Below are 23,778 nucleotides of genomic sequence, written 5' to 3'. Positions count from 1 at the left end.
ATGGGGCATTATTGGTGCATCTAAAGGCAATAGGGACAAGACCAGAAATTTCCATGACATAGTTCAATCATAGGCATCGAACTGAGGGACAGTTCCACCAACAATCCTTACTTAACAGCTTACAAAGAAAAGATAAGATGAAAAGTGAATAGAAACATCAAGGAAGAAGAATATATACAGAGTTACATCAGTTAAAGAAAATACCCATAAAATATTCAAAAGATATGTGTTCAATTTGTGTCCTTCTAAATAGTTCTGGGATTTGTTAGATATACTGTATGTCTTAGATTAGAGATAAGAACTATGTGTTACTGAAGTTAAAGAAGGGTAAATCGGGGGTACTGAAGGTGGGAAGGAGCAAATGTTCGCGCGGGGGCGCTAGCCCCCGCGCGGTTTGCAAAATGTAGACTGGTATGAGATTACCAGTGACAAACTGATATAGCTAAGCCCCTCTCTGCCACCCACCAGATCCAGCTCCACCCCCTAAGCCCAACCCTAGGCCAATGTCCCGGTCCGGCCTGGGGGTGGGGAAAAACCCAGAGTGCCCCGTCAGCTCCTCCCAGAAACCCACCTGGAGATCCGGAGGAATGGGGGAGAGGGAGGTCGTGTGACCCAATTGCGGACCCCCCTGACCCTGGGCTGGACTTAAAGGCCACTGGCCCATGAGGGGTCTGCCAGCTGGCCGTCCACGCCGGCTAAAATCTTGCTCCGGGAAGGGAGAGAGACCTCCCAAGCCCGAAGTTCAGGGACTCGAATACATACTACTTTGTATACAACTCATACTATCAGAGTTCTCTGAGTTGTAGCAAATTATTGAACCAAAAGGAATAGTTTAAACTCTCAATTTTTTGAATAGTCAGTCCGAAGTGTAGGTAGCATGGAAAACTCCAAACTTGTAGCTCACAACAGAAGTAAGAGCAGTCTTTGGGGGCCATGATCTTCATCTGTGAAATATGACCTCACTAGAACCTGGCAACAGGAGTCATTGTACGGGCACACAAAGAAAGGGCATACACCATAGAATATGGTCAACTATGATAATGAGACAATGGAGACTGTGGTGAATTTATAAGACAGAAGTTGCAGTGATAGGCTTTTCTTTCAGCTTCCAGTCAAGGTAGAATGTGACCATAGAGTTCATAAAAGGGGACAGGGAGCATAGAGAAAGGATAATTGTGTCACTGTGTCTGGCTTCTTGAATTTTTATCTTCTTTTTTTGTCATATATTTCCTAATTTTCTTTTCACAAGGACTGAGAGAAATTGAACTATTGGTCTTATTATGTAAGTTTAGCTTTTAATGGGTAATTTTATTTGGTCAAAGAGATGCTAACATAAAATTGAAGCCTGTTTTTTCCCTTGGATTTTTCTGTGTCTCAACTCTTTGAGATCTGTCATGAGAGTATGCTGGGCCTGCTAATTCTGCCTGATTTCAGATTGAAAGTAGGGCACATCTGAATCAAACCCATGATCCTGATGAAAACCCATATATCTGCATTCTAAAATAGAATGACTCAGCTACGCCCACATAGATCAGCTGAATGACGTTCAATTTAAAATTCAAAAGTATTAGCTACTACCATGTTGTAAAATAGTTTGCTATGTACCATTATTTTGTTAATTATTGACATTATTGTCATGGCATCAAACTATTTTAACTTTAAGAATATATATACTCATAATATTTTCTGAAAGAGAATAGATATATATTTGCAAATCATAAAAATGATTACTACTTACATTCCTAATGGATTTCAGAGGGTTTTTTTCTGTGAATCATATCTTTGTTTCTATAAATATTATCAAAATAGATCATTTTATTTCTTATATTGTAATAAAAATTGAGGTTCAGAGAAATAGAGTCCCTTTCAAAAGACCTACAATTAATGATTGATAGTGTGATGACATCCACTCTTATCTGTTGGATTGTAAAGTTCCATGTTCTCTGCTCTGTAGTATATTGAATGGTGTGAATCTTGTGAATTTTAAAAGCACAAAATGACAAGACCTGAAATATAAACTTGGACACCAATACTGTTTATCAACAGCAAGAAAAGGGTTTTCTGAATTATCCAGGCTTTCTAAAAAATGATGATGATATATGCTATCAGATTGTGCACAGAGGAATGAACATTTGTGAAGTATTATATTTTATCCAGAATTAATCATTCCCTCCTCTGAGTTTCCACAGCACATTACTCTTATTCCTTCTTGAGTGCAATGTGTCTTGCATTAAATCTAGCTGTCTATATATGCATTCTGCAGATTGTGAGATTCCTAAAGGAAGAAATTCTGTCTCATTTTACTTTTAGACCTTTACTGAGCAGAATATAGGATGCAAAGTATGAGCTTGGCAATTTTAAATAGTTACCTCACAAACACATTTTTAATTGTATCATTATCATTTTGATAGAGCTTTGCTTCTTCTAAATAGTTGGATGTGTTTATTATTAAGGACAATGTTAAGTCATGTAAATCAAATTTCAAAAGGCTTATAACCTACTTCAACTACCTGAAAGATTTGAGTGTGCATAATGAGAGTTTATTATGAGAGCTATTTTTCATACAATCCTATAAAGAAAATAAAGACATGGTAGCTTTTAGAATTCACTGAGGCACTAAGAGAATTTAGGCAAGATTATGTGTAATTATATAATATATATTTATATAGAACATATAAATTATGTAATGGATGAATGCACCACTAGTCTAGATACTGCCTTCTTGAAGATGGTCTAAATGGAAAGAAATAACCAAACTCTACCTTCTTCATAAAAATAAATATGGAGCAAGGTTGGGTATCATTTTAAAGTTAGGTCAATAAATGTTCTCTCCAAAAGATTTATAAATGAGATACTGAGAAATTTTGTTAGCAGCAGTAAGACAAGCAATAAGGTTGAGCAGTCTTAATAGTTGCATCACCATTTAAGGTAACTTGAAAGGTGAATGAGTAAAAGCCCTGTATCTCTTAGGCCAAGAGAATTTCCCTTCTTAACTCCCTAATATTTACTGTGCCTATGCAGAAAAAAAAAAACAGCAGCAAAAAAATTTTTTTGGTTTTGTTATTTTTTTGTGTTTGTGTGCTGCATTTTGTTTTTATTTCAGGACGGTGGTTATTGTGTGGTGATTGTCTTTATTGCTGTGGTGCTTTTTGGATATTTTGTTTGATTTTTCTTTTTGTATTGTTGTGTTTCTCTTCCCTTTTCCTTTTGTTTCCCTCAAATTGATATTTATAGCCTCTAGAAGGACTCCACCCATTTTTTGCTTGTTTGATTTTTGCTCCATTTTATTTTTTTCTTTTCTTCAAACAGAACCACATAACTTGAACCATCTTGTTCTGCCTCACAAATTGAAGGGGAAATAATTGTGTGTATCAAGATCAAACAGTTGTATGACCACTAAGTAGTAATAAAAAGTGATCAGACTTAAAGACTAAATCCAAAGCCAATGACAGCAGAATTGATTCCCAATCTACAACAAGCTAGACAAGGAGGGGACCATTTATACTAGAAGCCTGGGGGGAGGGGGAGGATATGAGATACATGCTGGGAATGGAGGTGGAAGGAGGACAACTTTGGTGGTGGGAATTCCCCTGATTCAATGTCAATATGTACCTAAAATATTACTGTGAAAGATATATAATCCACTTTGGTCAAAATAAAAATTATTATAATAATAAAAAAGATGCAAACAACGAGAACAGAAAGAAGAGAGTCATCAGTGCTTCTCAGCTTTACAAATTCTGATCTAATTTGAGCATATTTTCTTAAGGAAAATAGAAATATAGCTGGAAAATATTTTCTTCAAGGTGAGTTTTTCTATTTGTTGGGGCAAGCAATAGAAAAAATTTTAGTAGTCTGGACTACTAGGAGGCTATTGAAATGAATTCTGAGATTTACAGCATCACCCAAGTGATATTTAGATCAATCCACAGGGAATTTCTGAAGAACTCTACAATGTACTAATAAACATTTGCCTGGATTTACTTTCCTGTTAGAGGTCACTTGTCAGGAGAGAAGGGCAATATATCTACTTAAGAAGCCCTTTGCTCTTGTGGCATTTCCTAAAGCAGACACCAAAAAGGTAACCCAGGGAATGTAGAGATACCCTTCTCTCCCATTGTTTGTTTCAAGTCACTGGCATATTTTATAAGAACACAGTATTGAACTGGACACAAACTTGAAATAGGTATTGAGGCTGTTTTAGTGCCTGAAATTGACTGGTAAATGCTCTATATGCCATAAAAGATTTTGCAGGGATGGAAAACAAAATAGTTCAGAGACAGGTGAAAAGCAAACCCTGTTTTCTTAATTATGGATTACCATCACCAATGTACCCAATACTAACTGAACCACTACACTGTATTGATGCTTAGTTGGATAAAATATCATTTTGGCTGAACATTATTCTTTTATAACATTTTTGAGACTCTCCTACCATGCATGTCAACTCTGGCATAAGTATTAATAGGTAATTGTCATGAAAAGAGTAAACACATCAATAAACAATATCGTGGGATTAGTAAAAGTTCAAAATAATGAGTTCAAAATCATCTAATAATTTCGAAATATTCCTATGATCAGTATAGTGTATAAGTCTTTCCAAGAATTAACACTTTTGGCAATAATCCCAAGAAGTAAAAATGGGCAGAGTATTTATTTTATAACTAGAGTTTACAAGGTGCAAAGAACCGTGTGCAAGTTTTTCATGCTTTATTTTATTAAATTATCTCAATACTATAAGAATATTTTACCTGGGATTTTGGGATTTGCCAAAAATTTTAGCAGTGGAATACAATCACAACCTTTACCTAAAAATTCTTAGGATTCTTTTTTTGCTTTTGTTTTTTTATAGCATCATTAACAATGTTCACCAGTGAATCATGGAAATTTCTTGCAACTGTGCAACATTATAAAAGCATTATTATTGTTATGTCATTACATTACATTTATTGCATTATATAAAAGTATTTATTATATAAAAGAATATTAATAACATGTAAAATATTTGAATGGTTTATGACTAGATATTGCAACTCTCAGAATCAAAATTGATGTCACTTATATCACTGATACTGGTATTTTTTATCATTAGGTTGATGTAATAAATGACTGTAATATCAGTTTCATGTTTTAAGATGGCACATGAAATCCTCAAGGTTATTAATATCCTGCATTGCCGATGGTTTATCTGTTATTTTTCATAACACTCCCAGTGTTGAACAAGGAGAAAGAGACAACTCTGCCATTATTTTTCTTTGCTCTTGGTTGAGGCAGTCACCTTTCTCACATATTAAGAGTTAGTATCAAGTCCTGAGTTCTTTGATAGGAAATACTTTATCAGTGTCATCTCAAAGGAAGGAAATGAACAATAGCTATTGTAATCCATACCTTACATTTGAGAGAAATTTACTAGAATAAAATGCTCACATTTTTTTCTTGCACATCAAAGACTAACAAAAATCAGGTTTCACCCCAATTCGAAGTATAGCTGAGTAATAGAAAGTGACCTTTAGATACTACAAATTTTTCCTTCCTTCATATTCTAGCACATTTTTCTTTATATAAAACTTAAATCGGGGGGGCCGGAGAGATAGCATGGAGGTAAGGCGTTTGCCTTTCATGCAGGAGGTCATCGGTTCGAATCCCGGCGCCCCATATGGTCCCCTGTGCCTGCCAGGAGCAATTTCTGAGCCTGGAGCCAGGAATAACCCCTGAGCACTGCCAGGTGTGACCCAATAACCAAAAAAAAAAAAAAAAAAAAACAAAAAAAAACAAAACACAACTTAAATCGGGGCTGGTGAGGTGGTGCTAGAGGTAAGGTGTCTGCCTTGCAAGCGCTAGCCAAGGAAAGACCGTGGTTCCATCCCCCGGCGTCCCATATGGCCCCTCCAAGCCAGGGGCAACTTCTGAGCGCTTAGCCAGGAGTAACCTCTGCGCATCACATGGGTGTGGCCCCCCAAAAAACAAACAAAACAAAAACTTAAATCTACAAACAAATCAGAATATGTGTACCATTATGTGAGGTCAAAAATCCATTTTCTATTTGACTTTATTTTTTCAGGGTAGAGCGTTAACACAGTCCTTCACTACCACAAATTATACAGTTGAGTTTTCCACTTTTGGGGAAATCTCAGGAGTCAGCATATCCAGACTGCAATGAATGAGCCTTGCCCTGGAGAAATCACCTTCATGATCATGGTATCTCCCTGGCCAGATAAATATCTATTTTAATATTTTAATATTAAATATGAGAATTTTATGTTTCACTCTACTTCCCAATATGTCTGTCAAAAATGAATTAGTAATAATGTTTTGATAGTAAAGATGAATCTTGATCAGTTCTAGAACTGAATGAATAAATACTAATAATACAGCTTAATTTACTAAAAGAGCTTACTTGTTAAACAGACCATCAAGGTGATGCCTACATCTTGCATGAGATACTGGTAATTGCCAAAAAGTTGAAGTTGCTAAAAAATAAGAAAATAAAATGTAAGTCATTTCATATTTTTTCATTCTAAACTTTTTTCTTAAGATAGTAAAGAAACAATTGTCATTTTCTCTCAACTTTAGGGAGAAAGTAACATACATAGTCATTTTATTGAATAGAGTCAAACCAAACTATTATTTTCCTACTAATAATAATCATTTCATATTAGCAGTAAGAATCACTCCTTATCTGTAGTGAGTTAGCTGGGAAATATCAAAGCGCACTATACATTCTAGCTGCTGAAATCATAGCCTAGAAATTAAACAGTTTAATGCTCAATATCAGATCTTAAACTCTTGCTTTTCTTGGAACTTCAAACATGAAAGACACAACCTCAAAATCATTCTCGAGATGGTTCTCTCTCTCCTGCATAGATAGGATTTTCAACACAGCTCTCTTAGAATTCATTTACTTTCACAAACTGAACTCTCCTTTTCCAAGTAAGACCTTTGTAGATTTCAATTTGGTACACCTGCCTTTCTAAAGCTTGTGTAAACATTGCTCAATGTAGAGAACTTGTTTTTCATACATGGGGTACTGGATTCATCCCTGGAACTACACAGAGACATATACAAATATGTGTAGATGTTTGATTTTTGGGCCACACCCGGCGTTGCTCAGGGGTTACTCCTGGCTGTCTGCTCAGAAATAGCTCCTGGCAGGCACGGGGGACCATATGGGACACCGGGATTCGAACCAACCACCTTTGGTCCTGGATCGGTTGCTTGCAAGGCAAACGCCGCTGTGCTATCTCTCCGGGCCCATGTGTAGAAGTTAAACCATTTCAAATTTATGTTTGTGGAATTGAGGCCTTTAAAAGCAAGACTCAAGTCTTTTATCTCTGGGAACTTGTCTTACAACCAGGTCTGCCTACAATGCTTCATAGTTGTAGGCTAAGTAATAAATTAACTTGTCTCTGAGCATATTACAGAACTGATGTCTGAAAATAAAAAATATTTCTGGCTTCTGAGATGGTAAAATCAAGGCCAAACGTTTTTAGGTAAAATCTTTGGGGGTACAGTCTTATTTTGTTTCAGACTATATGAGTAAGCAACTTTAGTGTGTTCTTTGTTTTTTTAATTAATATCTTTATTTAAACATCTTGATTACAAACATGATTATGGTTGCGTTCCAGTCATGTAAAGAACACCCCCTTCACCAGTGCAACATTCCCATCACCAATGTCCCAAATCTTCCTCGTCCTCACCACTATCTGTAAGAATTTGTAACTCAAGTTCTCCCTTCAATTTGGGTGTGGGTGATTGGGCTACACCCGGTGACACTCAGGGGTTACTCCTGGCTGTGTGCTCTGAAATCGCTCCTGGCTAGGGGGGACCATATGGGATGCTGGGGATTGAACCAGGTCTGTTCTGGATCTGCTTCATTCAAGTCTAAAGCCCCACCACTGTGCTATCGCTCCGACCCCCTCCTTTCAATTTTTTATAAGAAGGTTGGAGAGATAGAAAAGAAGGTAAGGTGTCTGTCTTGCACACAGCTTACCTGGGTTCAATGGCCATTATTCAGTATGTTGCCCAGTTTTTACCAGCAATGATCCCTGAGCTCAGAGCCAGAAGTCTTGAGCACAGCAAGTATGGTCCCAAAGCAAAACATTTTGATAGGCTGCAAATTATTCCATAGCAACCCTTGTGCTACCATTTATTTATGTCCCTTTTACTTTTATATTGTTATATTCGCTTTCTCTCTGAGTGGTAAAATTATATATGTGTAGGGTGAGAGGTAGATATTATCAAAGGTGGTTTTACTTCTCATTCTAAGAACAACTTTCACAGATTCATAAACATATTTGAAAATCAGTCATCTGACTTACCAAATGGAGGGAATTGTTTAGTTAAGGACAAGACATCACTTGTTCCAAGGGTATAGATATATTCAAGATAGAACTTGAGTTTAGTTTTCCTTACTCTCAGTTATGTTATTATTTCCAATTCTTTCTTCTTTTTCTTTCTTCTTTCTTTCTTTCTTTCTTTCTTTCTTTCTTTCTTTCTTTCTTTCTTTCTTTCTTTTCTTTCTTTCTTTCTTTCTTTCTTTCTTTCTTTCTTTCTTTCTTTCTTTCTTTCTTTCTTTCTTTCTTTCTTTCTTTCTTTCTTTCTTTCTTTCTTTCTTTTTCTTTTTTCTTTGGGGGGGTCACCTGGATACTCTTCACTCTTGTGTGTGTGTGTGTGTGTGTGATCCTTATAATCAACAGATTTCTAAATGGTGGCGTCTAAAATCCTCTCACTCACCTCCATGATGAATTATGGATTCATCTTCTCCACTATTTAATTACACTGTCACTCATTCATTTTCTCAGAAAGTATTACTGGTAACTGTTGATTGAATTATAACTGAACTTATAAAAGTTCACTTTGTTTCTATACTCATTTCTTCATATAGCTAATTAATTATTAAATTATTTTTATTAAATAATTTGAAGTTCTTGGGGCTGGTGAGGTGGCGCCAAAGGTAAGGTGTCTGCCTTGCAAGCGCTAACCAAGGAAGGACTGCTGTTCGATCCCCCGGTGTCCCATGTAGTCCCCCAAGGCAGGGGCAATTTCTGAGCACTTAGCCAGGAGTAACCCCTGAGCATCAAATGGGTGTGACCCCAAAAAACAAAAAAAATCATAATTTGAAGTTCTTTATTTTCTTTTTAAAATTAGCTATTTCTTTATTAGTGATATGTGTAAATGTGCAATTTATAAGTTTCAGAAGTAAAGGTCCAGTGTAAAGTTTTTCTAGTTTGTGAGTTCTTCAACATCAAATTCAACATCTTTTTTTTCATCTCTTAGTCTTTTGACCAAAATATTCCATGGTTGGAGACTGATCCTCTTTTGCTGAGGTATATTTAGGCTGTTCTGAAGTGTTCTTTGCATTCCAAGTGAAGAAATAAAAGCTTGGAGAGGTCAAGTGCCTCAGGTTATCAAGAGAAAACAACACTCCTAGGAAACTTCTGCACTTCTACTTATTTCTAGCCCCATGGTTCATGCACATTTATACTAATTCCCCATTTGCAGGCATATACTTCAGGGATGTCACTCATTTATAGAACATCAAATCCTGTGGAAAAGCTGCAAGTCAAAGAATAAGCCAGGGACAAATAAACAATTAGAACTGGGAAGAGATTATTTTGTTTCATACCCAATAGAGAAGTGATGTACCAAAAAACTGGATTATTCCATACATGGTCAAGTATTTAAATACTCCAAAGGATGAAACTAGAGCCGCTCGGCCTTCTCTGCAGAAGAAAAAAAATGAAGAATAAAATAACTGGTTAGGCATAATATGCATTTTCCAGGTTCTTTTATATTTCAAAAAAGTTCAATTTTAATAGCCTATTGATACACATTCACTTATCATAGAGTAATCTTCTCAATTACTTAACTACACATTTTCTAATTAATTCTCTCCTTGAATCATAACCTTACTTGTTGATTAGATAGTTACTTTTATTTGGGCTTATGAGGCACCAGAACTTCACTATGAGTCATGGAGGATATTAAGTGAATAAGACAAAGTCCTTATTTCAACAAGCTTTTAGTGAATTAGGAGGATTAATATGCACATTAAAAACACAATCCAGTATTACAATAAGTGCAATATGTCATGGGTTGACATGCTATGAATCATCGAATAATAATAATACTTGCTCCTAAGAATTGTAATGTATTTGTAAGAAAATAGAGACATAATTAAATGGAAAGATTTTCTCACATTTGAAAAGTATATGTGACTCTGAATCTGAGGTGAAATTGGTTCTTTTGGATAAAGTAAGGCAAGAAAAATTCAGGCTAAATGAAAAGAAACAAATACAAAAATAAAATTTATTAATATTAACCAGAAAATATTATTCCTTAAAAACATTCCATTTGCAATTTTAATCATTGCCTGAATTGAGTCTTGATTGATTGGTGGATCATGACCAGTCAACCAAGGTAGCATGAAAAGTAATTTTTAGGAGATAATAGGAGACATGGCAAATAAGTCTCTTCTTATCAAAGTAGAAGAGATTTTGGTAATTTTGAATATTTTTTCTGTTCAGTTCTGGTTACTTGGATATTTAGGTGTTCAAAGATGTGTTAATAAAATAAGAATATGAGAAGAAAAATGCTATAACTGATAGCAGTTTGATACAGGAAACATGAAAGTTCGGGTAGAAAATAAACCAGGATACTCTGGGCAGATATTTTCCACCAGACCATGAAATGCTATAATTTATTTTCAATTCAGAGGTGGAATAGAAGGGATAAGCATGACTGCTTCCTCTTTCCTACCTTGTGTAAATGATTCAAAGAAAGTTATAATAAAAGTATAACATAACTTCATCTCTCCTGATGGCTGCATAATATTACATTGTGTATATATACCACAATATCTTTAGCCATTCATCTGTTGAAGGACATGTTGGTTGTTTCCAGAGTCTTGCTATTGTAAATAGTGCTGCAATGGATATAGGTGTGATGTGCATGGAATTTATTATGGTGAATGAAATAAGTCAGAGGGAGAAAGATAGATAGAAAATTCTCATTCATCTATGGGTTTTAAGAAAAATTAAGGATATTATTGTAATAATCCCCAGAGATGAGAGAGATGAGGGCCGGAAGTACAGGCTCACAATATGAGCTCACCACAAATAGTAGTGGTGCAGTTAGGGAAATAACTACACTAACGACTATCATTACTATCTTAATGAGTGAGAGGAGTATAATGCCTATCTCAAATACAAGCAAGGGTTGGGAAGGAGGGAGAAGGGGCATTGGAGGTGGGAATGTTGCACTGGTAAAATGGGGTGTTTTGTTTATGACTTAAACCCAACTACAATCATGCTTGTAATCATGGTGCTTATATAAAGATTATATATTTAATATATTTTATATATTAAAAAGTCCATTTATAAAGTTCTGACATGATCCTGCCCAAAATGGCTACTATTCCTAATGATTATAAACCTCAAGTAGCTCACTCATTTCTTTATGCATTCCACAAACATCCATAAAATGCTCTGATGGCATAGTTTTAGGTACAATAACGCATAAGTGAGTAAGTTACTGTCCTTGTCCTAATAGATTGGAACATCAATGAGAAATCATTCATGTTTCACTGAAAAAAAGTAAACTCATGGATCTGAACCTGTGCATCTATAATTGCATCTTCTCACCCCTAAGGAGAAGATCTGCTCAGGAATAAACATGTATCAAGGATAGACAGGCAAAATGGGCTTAGTAGAGCTGAACCATATCTAATTTTTATGAATCTATGAAATATAAAAGCAAAGAGCTTCTCCCCTGAAGTCTTACTAAAACATCTGCCACTAGAGAAATTTTGCATCATGACTTGTATTTTAAAAATGTTTATTGCATTCATAAATGTGCAGGGCCACATGTGAAAGAAAAAGTAGCTAAAGTTCAATGCCTTCTGGATAAATATAATCAAGAGCTTAGTGCAACCAGGCAAGAATTTGTAGGGCCTTCAATCAATTGAGCTTCAATGGACACAACTGGTATTTTAGGCCTCTGAACTCCCATACATCTATATTTTTTTTGTTTGTTTGTTTTGGGGCTCAGGAAATACTCCTGACTGCATTCTGGCAGGGCTTTGGGACCACATGAGGTGCCAGGAACTGAACTTTGGTTTTCTGTGTACAAGACAAATGCCTTGCACACTATATTATTATCCTGGCTTAGAATTTCTGTATTTCTGTTCACAAATTAAAGTGGAGGGATGGGGAGGGAGATTTACTTAGGGAAATATATAGATTTTAGTTGTGTACTCTCCCCCAAACATTGCCAAACAATTGAAAATATTTGTATTCTTCTTTTTGGAGATATACTAATTTTTATTTTGTCATCCTCACCATTTGGAGTTTGCTATCTGATGGAGTAAAATTACCCTTTCTGCTTTCTCACCTATTTCCAAGCCCAATAAGCACTTAACATACAAAATAATGAAGAGAGGGAAGAAATGCAATATGCTTTGAAATATAACTCTAAGCTTTGAATTGTGCACATAATTTCTTGTCCAGTTATCCTTTAAGGCAAAGCAGAAATCAGTTTTCATCACTTTCACCAGCATCATCAAATGGTACTCATGCTCCAATTAGTTAGTGCTCAAGTAGTAGCATGCCAGAGCTCTGCTGTGACATTTACCACTTACAGTTCAATTCTATTTTACAGGCAAAGAAAGAGCCATTATTATGAGACCCAAAAGGGAAGAAGTAAATCACCTGATGAGATGAGGCACACACTCGATGTTGGCTGTTTTTGAGGTAAAAGGGGATGCCACAGATGCCTCCTGCTCTGACAGAGAGATGCCCGCATGAGCCATTTTCAAAGCCTAGAATAGTAAGTCCATGTTAAGCACACAACACCTCAAGCCAGGACATACTTATTCAAACACTACCAAGTCTTCACTTTATGGAAAGTGTCCTACTCTTGTCTATCTCTTTGTCGCTAAGGCTATCTCCTCTACTCTACCCGGAATACCATCCTCCTGATCCACAATGTCACCAAAAAGAGTTACAAGTTAAGACAAGTTTTGAAGAGCAGTGTGTGTGTGTGTGTGTGTGTGTGTGTGTTTTGCATGTAGAAGGGCACTGAGAAATGGTAATGATTGATTTTTATAACTAATATGAAAATAAAACACTCCTTTAACAAATCTATTAACAAGGCAACTAATACAGTTCTAATATTTAGTAGGTTAAATTCATGAACAACAGGAAAAGATTTCCAATCTTCACTTTCCCTTAGCATCCAATCAGCTGACTTCTAGGATGAAGTAGAGGACACAAAGCATCTCCACTGGAGCTAAGGATTCAATCACACTTACAGACTTGTAGAACATACATTGCTTCACTGAGAAAATGACTCTTCGTTTTCTCAGCAGGACTGAAAAAATATCAGAGAGCAGAGAGCGTACTCTCCTAGTTCTGCAGGATTTGTGTGTATGTACAATGATAACGTGCATTGCTGTAATGGTGTAGTATTGTCCTCTGACTATTAAATGTCACTTTATATTTCTTTTCCCCCTTCTTTTATATCTCTTTTGTACCTCTTTGATATGGTAAGAAGTTTATGCATGATGCTTTCCTGCACTGGGAAGTGATCTCTTTAGAGGCAGGAGCTCTGTACATTATAGCAAAAACCTTAATTTCTAGGTTTTATTTTAAACTCCAGAAAAGTAATTTGAATCAGTACATATTCTAGATTTTGAGAAGCAAGTTCTCAATTTTGCTTCTCACAAAACCTAAAGGAGAAAAATGCATAACAGATCTCTAAAGTTGAGTACTACTTCCCTTGAAACTAAAAATATAAGGAGATAACACAAATATCAAATAACTTTGGAAATTCAAAACAATTCTCTACTTGTCCCACTTATTAGTTGTGCACATAAATATTTAAGCAGGTGACTATTTTAACTATGTCTTCAAAATTCATATTATAAAACATTCACTGCCTTTCTATTATTTATGAGATAGTATAAGCTGAGAATCATTTAGTTCATGTGTGAGTGTGCAATATCCAAGGATCTTGGTTTAGAATTTTATTGAATACAAGAATTTTGCATAAAGCACATTTTTTTTTTTTTGGTTTTTTGGGCCACACCCGGTGACGCTCAGGGGTTACTCCTGGCTATGCGCTCAGAAGTCGCTCCTGGCTTGGGGGACCATATGGGACGCCGGGGGATCGAACCGCAGTCCGTCTCCTAGGCTAGCGCAGGTAAGGCAGGCACCTTACCTCGAGCGCCACCGCCCGGCCCCTCACACATTTTTATAAAGAAAAATTATGTAATACAGCAGATGTAATATGCAGTGGTAGTATGGTGCACACAGTAGTATGTATATAGCAGGCCCCATTCCCTCTGTCACATATGGGCCCTCAGTCCTTGCCAGGGGAGATTGCTAAATGCATACTAAAAAAAAAAAGAACAGCTGGGCATGGCTTAAAAAAAAAGAACTCTGGCGTAGAATTTTGATGGAGATAGGTACAAGTTACATATAATTTCAAGCCTTGAACCATCAGTTTCAAAATTTCCTATCACTGAAACATTACCAGATCTGTAATTTGGGAGTAGGGGATGGGAAGAGTACATCCTTAAACTTATTTCCTTTCCTTGGTGGGAGTTTCTCAAACAATGCACAGGGTAAACAAGTCTACTTTCTAAACTGAGTCAGACACTAATACTCAGACCGGAAGTGCATTTCTACTCATGGCCAACCTTAGTGAGCTTACGATCCTCTAGTCTAGGGAAACACCTGAAGATGCCAGGGAGATATGCAATGCCAGGAATTGATCTTGGGACTTAGTGTATACAAGACATTGGTCCTTCCCTTTGATTTTTCTCTCTAATCCTAAGAGAGATTTAAGATAGCTTCTCTAGTAATATCCCTTTTGGATATGAAAAAAGGGCTCTAAGCAGCATTTTTAAAAACACCTAGAAATTGCCAAGAAACAACCTCAGTGACTCACCTTCTCACTATACTACTGCATATCTCTACTTGACACTCAAGAAGGGATGGAGATAAATGATAAAGTTGTCAAGTGATTTCTGAGTAAAGGGTAAAACATAATGAGCCCAGGGTGCTCTAGAGCCTTCTAGAGGGATATTAGTGACATACTAAACAATTCTACTCACTCCACAGTCATTTGCTCCATCTCCACACATGCCCACATAATAACTGAAAGAAAAAAAGAAGAATTAATATCAACTCTTGTTTGAGTAAGTTTCATTGTAACTAATTCACATCTTACAGGTATGTGTATTTATGCATATGTTTATGTCCCAAGCACATTTATGGTACCCGAAACACATATTCTAACTACAAGCACAAGAAAATGAGCTGGAGAATTTTTTTTCCCAGTGACCATTTATTATACAGGGAAACCACAAAGATTATCATGTACTTTAAAAAAATTTAGTTTGATTTTATACACCAAGGCTAAGTTTAAGAATTGTAGTCGGAGAGGCGGAGAGATAGCATGGAGGTAAAGCATTTACCTTTCATGCAGAAGGACATTGGTTCGAATCCCGGCATTCCATATGGTCCCCCAGGCCTGCCAGGAGCCATTTCTGAGCACGAAGCCAGGAAAAACCCCTGAGCACTGCCGGGTGTGACCCAAAACCACACACACACACACACACACACACACACACACAAGAATGTGTAGTCGGGGCCAGGAAGGTGGTGCTAGAGGTAAGGTGTCTGCCTTACAAGTGGATGGACCGCGGTTCGATCCCCCGGTGTCCCATATGGTCCCCCCAAGCCAGGGGCGATTTCTGAGTGCATTGCCAGGAGTAACCCCTGAGCATCAAATGGGTGTGGCCCAAAAACCAAAAAAAAAAAAATGAATGTGTGGTCATATCATAGCAGTTCCTACTCAATCTAATGCAGATTATAACCAAATCCATCTGTGTTTTGGTGGCTGACTAATGTCAAGAGTTCAGACACTAGAATGAGAAAAATTTGAAAAATAGTCTAACAGATATAACTGAGACTTATACACATATTCTTGATGCATCTGGGAGTAAATATGAGATAATATGTTCCCCATTTACATGTATTTGTTGTGCAGACACAATGACATAAATAAAAAAGAAATAATAAAGCTGTCACCAAAGGAATTTATGATGCAAGGCACATTCTTATAAGTAAATAATGTATTATATATATTGGCTAGTGATAATACTATTAAAACAGTAGCTACAATTTTCCAAAAGCACATGAAATAATAATATCAGTACAGGGAAAAGTGGAGTTCTCAGAAAATTGCCTATGGGCTGACACATTAAAAATTACTATTTTTCTAGGCCAAATATGATCAAATGTGAATGAATTATATGGATTAACCAATATTTTGATGGTATATGTGATAATTACCCCCAAAATATTTATATGAGCACATGGCATAACTATTGCTTTTAGGACAAGAGCTTCCTTTCTTCAGAATTAAAACACATATTTTGTCTCTCTATATTACACAAAGAATTGTGTATCTTCTAGTATTCTCTGAATTCAGACAACCTTATGCATGTTGCTAATGATAAAAGACAGAGAGAGGAAAATCAGAAAATTGAAAAGACACTTAATTTAGAAAGTATCTTCCTGAATTGATTTTTATTTAGTGGAAAACAGGTTTTTAAAATTAACATTTAAGTTGGCAAAATTTCTCAGGTGTTGGAGAAGGGTAACATTACTTTCTTCAATCAGTATCACATAAGTGAAATAGTTTAGAGACAATGATAACTAACCCAGCATCAAGGCGTTATGGAAGTTAATGGGAAGTTTTGGGAACTTCCCTAAGAATGCTTAGGCATCAAAAAAAAAAAATAGTGAAAGGTAGCCTCCTGATTTTTATCTACAACCTATCAGCAATTACTTAAAGTTTTACTCATCCGTATATCTTTTCACATTCCCGAAGCCCTTCATAATAGGTAAGGTCTGATCTCAGAAAAAAAATATTTGTGATACAATTAGGTCAGAGACATTTTTGATGAATATAAGGAAGGGATATCATACTTTGGTCTCGTGTAGAAACTTCATTATTCCAGGTGATAACACTAACTTATCCCTTGTTTTCATTCCAAATTATACTTGCTCTACTGGTTTTGTCTCTTTTTATTTGTTTGTTTTGAGGCCACACTCAGGTGCTCACTGAGTTTTAATCAGAGATGACACCTGATGGGACATGGGACACTATACATAGTGCTAGGACTGGAACTAGAAAGGCTGTGTGCAAAGAAAGGACCCTTCCTACTGCACTATAATTCCTGTACCTTGCTCTACTGTTCTTATTCTTTGTTTAAGGACATACCTTTAATGTTCTGTATGAACTACACACAATAAAAAGGACCTCAGGACTGAGAAACTTTTACAATGGCCTTCAATAATTCCCACCTCTCAGTATTCATGGCATTATATAATATATTTTCTCAAATGTTGAATAGGTCAAATAACCATATACTAAAAAAGTATAATACAGAAAAAAAATGATGGTAAATTCCTTTACAGATGAGGAAATGAAAATTAGGCAATTACTGGATTGCAACCTATGAAAGAATAACACTGAGTCTGATGATTCAACTACTCCATACCTCAGTTCCTAATCCACAAATATGTATATGTCTTATTCTAAGCTACTAAGCCCTGGAATCATTTTTACTTAGAACTAATAAATAACAAATGCTCTCATTCCACACAGTAATACCTACTTTAACTTTTGAAATTCTTCAATAAGACTTGATTTCTGTCCAGGTGACATTCTTGCAAAAATGGTTCCATTCACTAGAATCTAAAGAGAAAACAACTATTAAAATAAAAGTAGAAAAAAAATAATGCTTTTTAAAGATAAGTAGAGTCTGAGAAATCATTCCTGGACAGCATTTTAAGAAAGTATTAAATGGTATATATTTAGGCCATACTGTCAGAAGAAATGATAGGGTGATTTAATACTTTAATATCCAACTCACTTTAAGCCCCCATTTCACCTACTCCATTGCTTCTTTCAGGGTTTGATTCCAAGATGGAGTAAACTTTAATTAATAATAATTAATATACAGTAACAGGATTTATGGATTAAAATGCTTGAGGAAATGTAATTCTTTTTATTGAACACTGTCTTCATAATTACAGCACATACAGAAAAGAGAGAGACTGGAAGTTGAGAAGCAGGGTCATAGTCTCGGCTCTGTGCCAACTGCCTATGCAAGCCTTCGATAAATGACTTAGCCATTCTGAGCAGCAGCTTTCTCATTTCAAAAATGAGAAATAAGACTAACAGCTTTCTGAAAGCCTTTGGTCCTTGCCTTGAAAGGGAGCAGAGTGTTTATGGCATTGTTAACAGCTGGTTCCTGCCCTCAGCTTGTGCTCCACTTTCCTCACTCACACTGACAGCACACACCCACACAAAACTGTTTCCAAACAGACACATAGAGAACAATATACTAAGTAATTTTGGGGAATAAACCATGTGTCTTTGTTTTTTCCTGTCTAATTTCAGAATTCAGACATGAACAGAAACAGTACAACCTGCTATGAATTGGCTTTCAGAGAAAAACTGACCCAAAGTAGGTGCCATATTGAGAAGTCTTTGGAATGGAGATCATAGTGGAGGGGGAAAGGGGCTGGACCAGAATTTAAACTCTGAAGTGGAATCATGTAGATGTAGATTGCCAGGTTGGAGTTTCTGAAGCACCTATGTCCTTTTAAGTTTATTCTCTAACTCTGTGGCAACTTTACTAATCATCAACTCCACCACTCTCCTCCATTTTTGTACCTCCCTACTTTGAGAAATCAAACATTTTAGTGTCCAATACTTACTTTTGGAAGCAGGTTACTAAAATGCTGAACTATCACTTGGTATGATTTCCCACTCATTGCAAAATGGTAAGAGTTCATTCTTTTTCCACTGGACACCGAGCTGTTTCTAATATTAATGTAGTTTTCCTAAAATCAGAAGAACATTATTTCTATGACAACTCCTGAGAATTTTCCCTATATTATATGGAATAAAACATTCATATTACATCACAGTGTGAATGCTTGCAAATATAGAATGCATCACTTGCTCATGACACCCATCTAAAAAAATACTCAAACTGTCACTCCAAATTAAATAAAAATCCTACACTTTGTTAATATGATGATCTGGATACTGCACTGGAATATAATAAGCATGTGTGAGTCTGCTGAAAAAATTGTTCCAATTTAGCAATTACTGATTCCAAGTAAGGAACTAAAATATTCTTCCTTCCCTTTCCTCGTCATCTTCTTTCAATCTTATATTTCCTAAAAATTTCTAATCATTCATACAAATACTATTTATTCTCCAAGTTCTTCATTGAATATAGGATCCTTTCTTCATGAAGAGTCTTATTCCTTTCTTTCCAACCTATTCTCACCCAGATCTGGCTCCACACCCCAAGTTTCACTGCATCAGCATTACTCTTATACCAAAACATTACTCCTCCTCTCTTTGGTCTGCCATTGTACCTCAGTTACTGTGTCTTAACCAGCTTGGTCCAGGCCCAAGAAAAATTAGTTGATGAAATATCTATATTTATAAAGCCAATAGCCAACAATGGGTTTCTTCCTATAATATTTTTTTTGGTTTTTGGGCCACACCCAGTGATACTCAAGGGTTACTCATGGCTATGCACTCAAAAATCACTCCTGGTTCTTGGGACATATGGGATGCCGAGGTATCAAACTGATGGGTCCTGTAATATTTCTAAGATGACCTAACATTTGTGTAGAACCTTGAAATCAAACAGTAAAAAAGATGATAGCAATGTATTAATTCATTAGAGAAATTCATTTTGGGGAAAGCATTACATTTGAAAGACAAAAGTATCTTGATATACTGTGTTGAGAATCAAGATGACATAAGTCCCCTTTTCCTGAACCCTTAGCAACACAGTCCACAAAAAAACTTGTTCAAAAGCATTTCACATAAAATAAATTAAAATTTGGGGAGATGATGAAAAAAAATTAAAAGTTCCCATGTTTTTATTCAATATTGGAGAGAAAGTTGGTTGGTAGAGAGACAGATAAGAAAGACCTCCTGTCAGCAACTGAAACTTCAGAGAAGGATCCAATTTCATAACTGCTTGTTAAAAATTTGTGATGACCTGATTTTTGTCACTGAGTGAAATTGAAGCAACATGAGCTAATGCATATGCAAGGGGGGTTGTAAGGAAATGACACCATAAATAAGCTAAATGGAGAGAGGGAGGGAGAAAGATAGAAAGGGAGAGACAAAGAGAGAAGCCATCATCTATAACATTTGCACAGTGTTAGAACTTACGTCTTCACAGGATAGGAATAAGACTATTATGTGCAACTGTGCACTTTGCACACATTTTTAACATTACCAAGAGCTAAACTGAAAGGGAGAAATGTTGTAATTTATTATCTAGAGGAGTATCTCTAAGTTCACACAAAGACAGAGACACTACATTTAGTAATGAATATTACTGTGCACAGCTCTTAGTGGGATAGACTTGATCTGTAAGAACTAAGCTGGATGCTTGGAGTATAGAGTATTCTAGGCACACTCAGTCCTATCTCAATTCTCAATGGATTGCAAATCTATGAGGTGGAACATAGATTCACAAATTTTTAACAAGCAGTTATGAAATTGAATCCTTCCCTGAAGTTTTGGTTGCTGACAGGAGGTCTTTCTTATCTCTGTCTCTCTACCAACCAACTTTCTCTTCAATTTTGAATAAAAACAAGGGAACTTTTTAATGTTTTCCATCATCTCCCCAAATTTTAATTTATTTTATGTAAAATGCTTCCAAAATCACCTTAGATTTGATTTTGGTCTACAACTCCTCAGAGTTATTGGTGTGTGTATATCTGTGTGTTTCTGTGTGTTCTGCTTGGGAAAGTTTCTTTGACTGAAAATGAATAGGTCAATAAGTTGTATAGGGCAACTGTAAAACTCACATAAGGACACATGATTCTCAAGCACAAGTGTATGTTGGAATCATCAAATTTTATTTAAAGAATAAACTCTCAAATTTGGAAGCTCAAAAACACATTTAGGGAATTTCTATGGCCAGGGCTGAGAAGGGCTAGTAAAGATGCTAAATAAGGGGCTGGAGAGATAGTATAGGCATATACTTGTCTATGCATATGTCCTGCATACACTTTTCCTATATTTGATCCCTGGAACCCCATCTTATCCCTTGAGCACCACCAGGACTGACCCCTAAGCACAGAGCCAGGAGTAAGCCTGGAATACAGCTGGGTGTGGCCTTCAAACAAATACATGCTAAATATTACATTGAAAACTGAAGATAGATGTGAATGATTTTTAGTCTAGCGACTTCTAATGCAGATAGAGAGACCTAGGTCCAGAGTTGTATTATATTAGGTTAGACCCATGTAATCGCTCACATTCTGCCCAGGTCCATTCTCTGGGTTCTCTACTAGCTTCCAGGTCACAGAGGCAGGGAGAAACTTTTCTGGTTCGTTGGCTTCAACCAGGATCACTTGGCTTCCCTGAGGAATCATTCCAGAATTCTTCGCAACAGTAATAGCTGTTTGAATGTTATCACCTAGATGATAGTAAGGTGCAAGAAAGTCCGTGTATTAGATACTAACCTTATAGCAACCAGAAACTAGAACTTTTTCTCTGAGCAGAACCCATATCACTTTGTTGGTACAGGGTCCATGCGTGCCTTTCTGTCATATTATAATGAGTTAAATTTCCATCTGTTCAAGTCTGCCTGGTCCCAGTGATCAAACACAATGTCTGCTTCTCTGTCCCATGCTATTTAGCACTGTATCCTGAACATATGTATTTCCCTAATATACATGCATAAATAAATAAACTTTTAAGCCCTTTATCATGAATCAACAAGAGACTGAAAACTCTGAGTAGTGAACATAATGTGGGCTCAGTGGGGCTGCTTAAAAGCATTCTTGGAATTTGAATTTCAGTCAAGCCAAGAAAGGGATATTTAAGTACTGAATCAAGTTTGGATTTGATTATCATCTGATATGCACAATCAGCCCTAAAGTATAGTCTAGCAGAGTGTCACACCCTTTCATGGATATCTCACTGGTGTTCTTGATGAAAACACAGCCATTACTGTGTAAAAATATTGCCTGAATCCATTAGAATGGCAGAGATTCTGGATAGAGAGGGCAGCTGTTAGACAAAGTGAATAAGATATTGTCTCTACCTCCACAGCTCATGGTTGTGTTGGGACAGGAACATACCTTCCCAGCTACTAACCATAGCTTAGGGTACCAGGTTCAAGAGTAAAACTTTTTTTCCTGCCTCAGTGCCACGAAGTCCCTGAATGTCACAAGGCACTTCTTTTATGAACAAGATATATTGTACTTATCTATTATCTAGCCTTTCAAAGCACTTACCTGTAATCATCACGGTCCTAATGCAAGCCTCCTGCAGTTCTCTCAGGACTTGTGTGGTCTCCTTTTTCAAGCGGTTCTCCATAATAAGAAGTCCCAGAAATGTTAACTCTGACTCAACCTTCTCTCTTTAGATTCAGAAAAAAAAAACAGTCGATAAGATGATAGAATGATAAGGCACTTACTTGTCTTGTATGTACCTGGGTCCTAAAACAATCCTAAACACTGTATATGTTATTCCAAGTACCACCAGGAAAGATCTCTGAACATAGAGCCAGGAGTAAATTCTGAGCACTACCTAGTCCAAGCCAACATATTGCCTCCACACCCAAATTGATATTAAGGCATAACCCAGGTTCAAATTACTTCTTTAATTTTATGTTCTATCAATGTGGAAGAACTCAACAGTTTCAAGGTTGTTTTTTTTAATTTGTATTTTCTATCAATGTGATAAAGGCACACATTTTAAAAAATATAAAGCAGGAAATAATGCAAGTATTATGACACCTGATTTACATGCATCAACTGAGTATAGGATGTACCCTAGAGAACCTGGCCCAAAATTGCCAAATGTAGTCCTAGAGACCTCCAAGCCATATTAGCCCCGGTAATCCATACTACAGGGCTTAAAAGTTCTGTATCCTTTAACCCTGGTACTAGATTGGCAGGTTTAACACAATTGGGGGAATGCTGACCTAAGATGTTCACCAATTTGTATGGAGGACAGGACCACACCTAACAGTGGTCAGAATTTAGCCCTGTGCTCTTTGATTACTCCTGAAGGAGCTCAGGGAACCATAAGTGATGCTGGGTCAACCCAGTCAGCAACATACAAAACAAATCTCCTTTTGTTCTCCAGAATGCCATCTTTTTAAAACTAAAAACTTACAATAAAAACCAACTATCCTTGTTTTCACACTGCTTTTCTCTTCTCCTTTCCACACTATACCTATTTATATCTCTTCTAGCTGCTTCTTCCAGTTTTCATCCCTTTTTTCCAAAAAGAAGAGAAAAGTACTTATTTTTTCTGTGCATCTTTTTCTGCTGGTTTACAATTTTTAATATCACATATTTATGCATAATTGGAGAGACAGCATAAGGAATAAGGTGCTTGCCTTGCAATGCTGCCAATGCCTAGTGGATCACTGGTACAGAATATAGTTGCCTGAGAATTTACCAGGGATCATTCCTGAACACAGAGCCAGAAATAGCTCCTGAGCCTTGTCAGGTTTTATCCAACCTTCCATCTCCAACAAAACACCATATATGGGTATATATTGAATTTCTAAAAGCTTTTTTGTAGTTTGTAATCACTGCAGTTTATTAGATATCCATTAAGTATCCAAAAACATGCAGGACAATATGGTACTAGCTGAATATGGAGTAATTAATTTCAGCTTCCATCTGTGACCTACAG

The 23,778-nt window shown here is 36.4% G+C and overlaps 1 protein-coding gene and 1 non-coding gene across 2 annotated transcripts in view; both read right to left on the bottom strand.

The window, feature by feature from the left end:
- ATP13A5 (ATPase 13A5) overlaps window positions 1–23,778 on the bottom strand; it is a 140,534-nt gene that overhangs the window by 25,905 nt on the left and 90,851 nt on the right. The window contains exons 18-25 of the mRNA XM_049775922.1: window positions 22,365–22,489; window positions 21,381–21,541; window positions 18,798–18,923; window positions 17,690–17,769; window positions 15,116–15,158; window positions 12,708–12,817; window positions 9,626–9,722; window positions 6,398–6,470 (exon numbers count right to left, since the gene is read on the bottom strand). Coding sequence (XP_049631879.1) covers window positions 6,398–6,470; window positions 9,626–9,722; window positions 12,708–12,817; window positions 15,116–15,158; window positions 17,690–17,769; window positions 18,798–18,923; window positions 21,381–21,541; window positions 22,365–22,489 — 815 coding nt within the window. The remainder of the gene's footprint in view (window positions 1–6,397; window positions 6,471–9,625; window positions 9,723–12,707; window positions 12,818–15,115; window positions 15,159–17,689; window positions 17,770–18,797; window positions 18,924–21,380; window positions 21,542–22,364; window positions 22,490–23,778) is intronic.
- Window positions 6,057–6,222, bottom strand: LOC126012739 (U1 spliceosomal RNA). The gene has a single exon (XR_007497145.1). It is a non-coding gene; the product is annotated as a U1 spliceosomal RNA (small nuclear RNA).

This window comes from Suncus etruscus, chromosome 6 (genome assembly GCF_024139225.1).
Source record: "Suncus etruscus isolate mSunEtr1 chromosome 6, mSunEtr1.pri.cur, whole genome shotgun sequence".
NCBI lineage: Eukaryota > Metazoa > Chordata > Mammalia > Eulipotyphla > Soricidae > Suncus > Suncus etruscus.
This window is presented reverse-complemented; position numbering and strand designations above follow the sequence as displayed.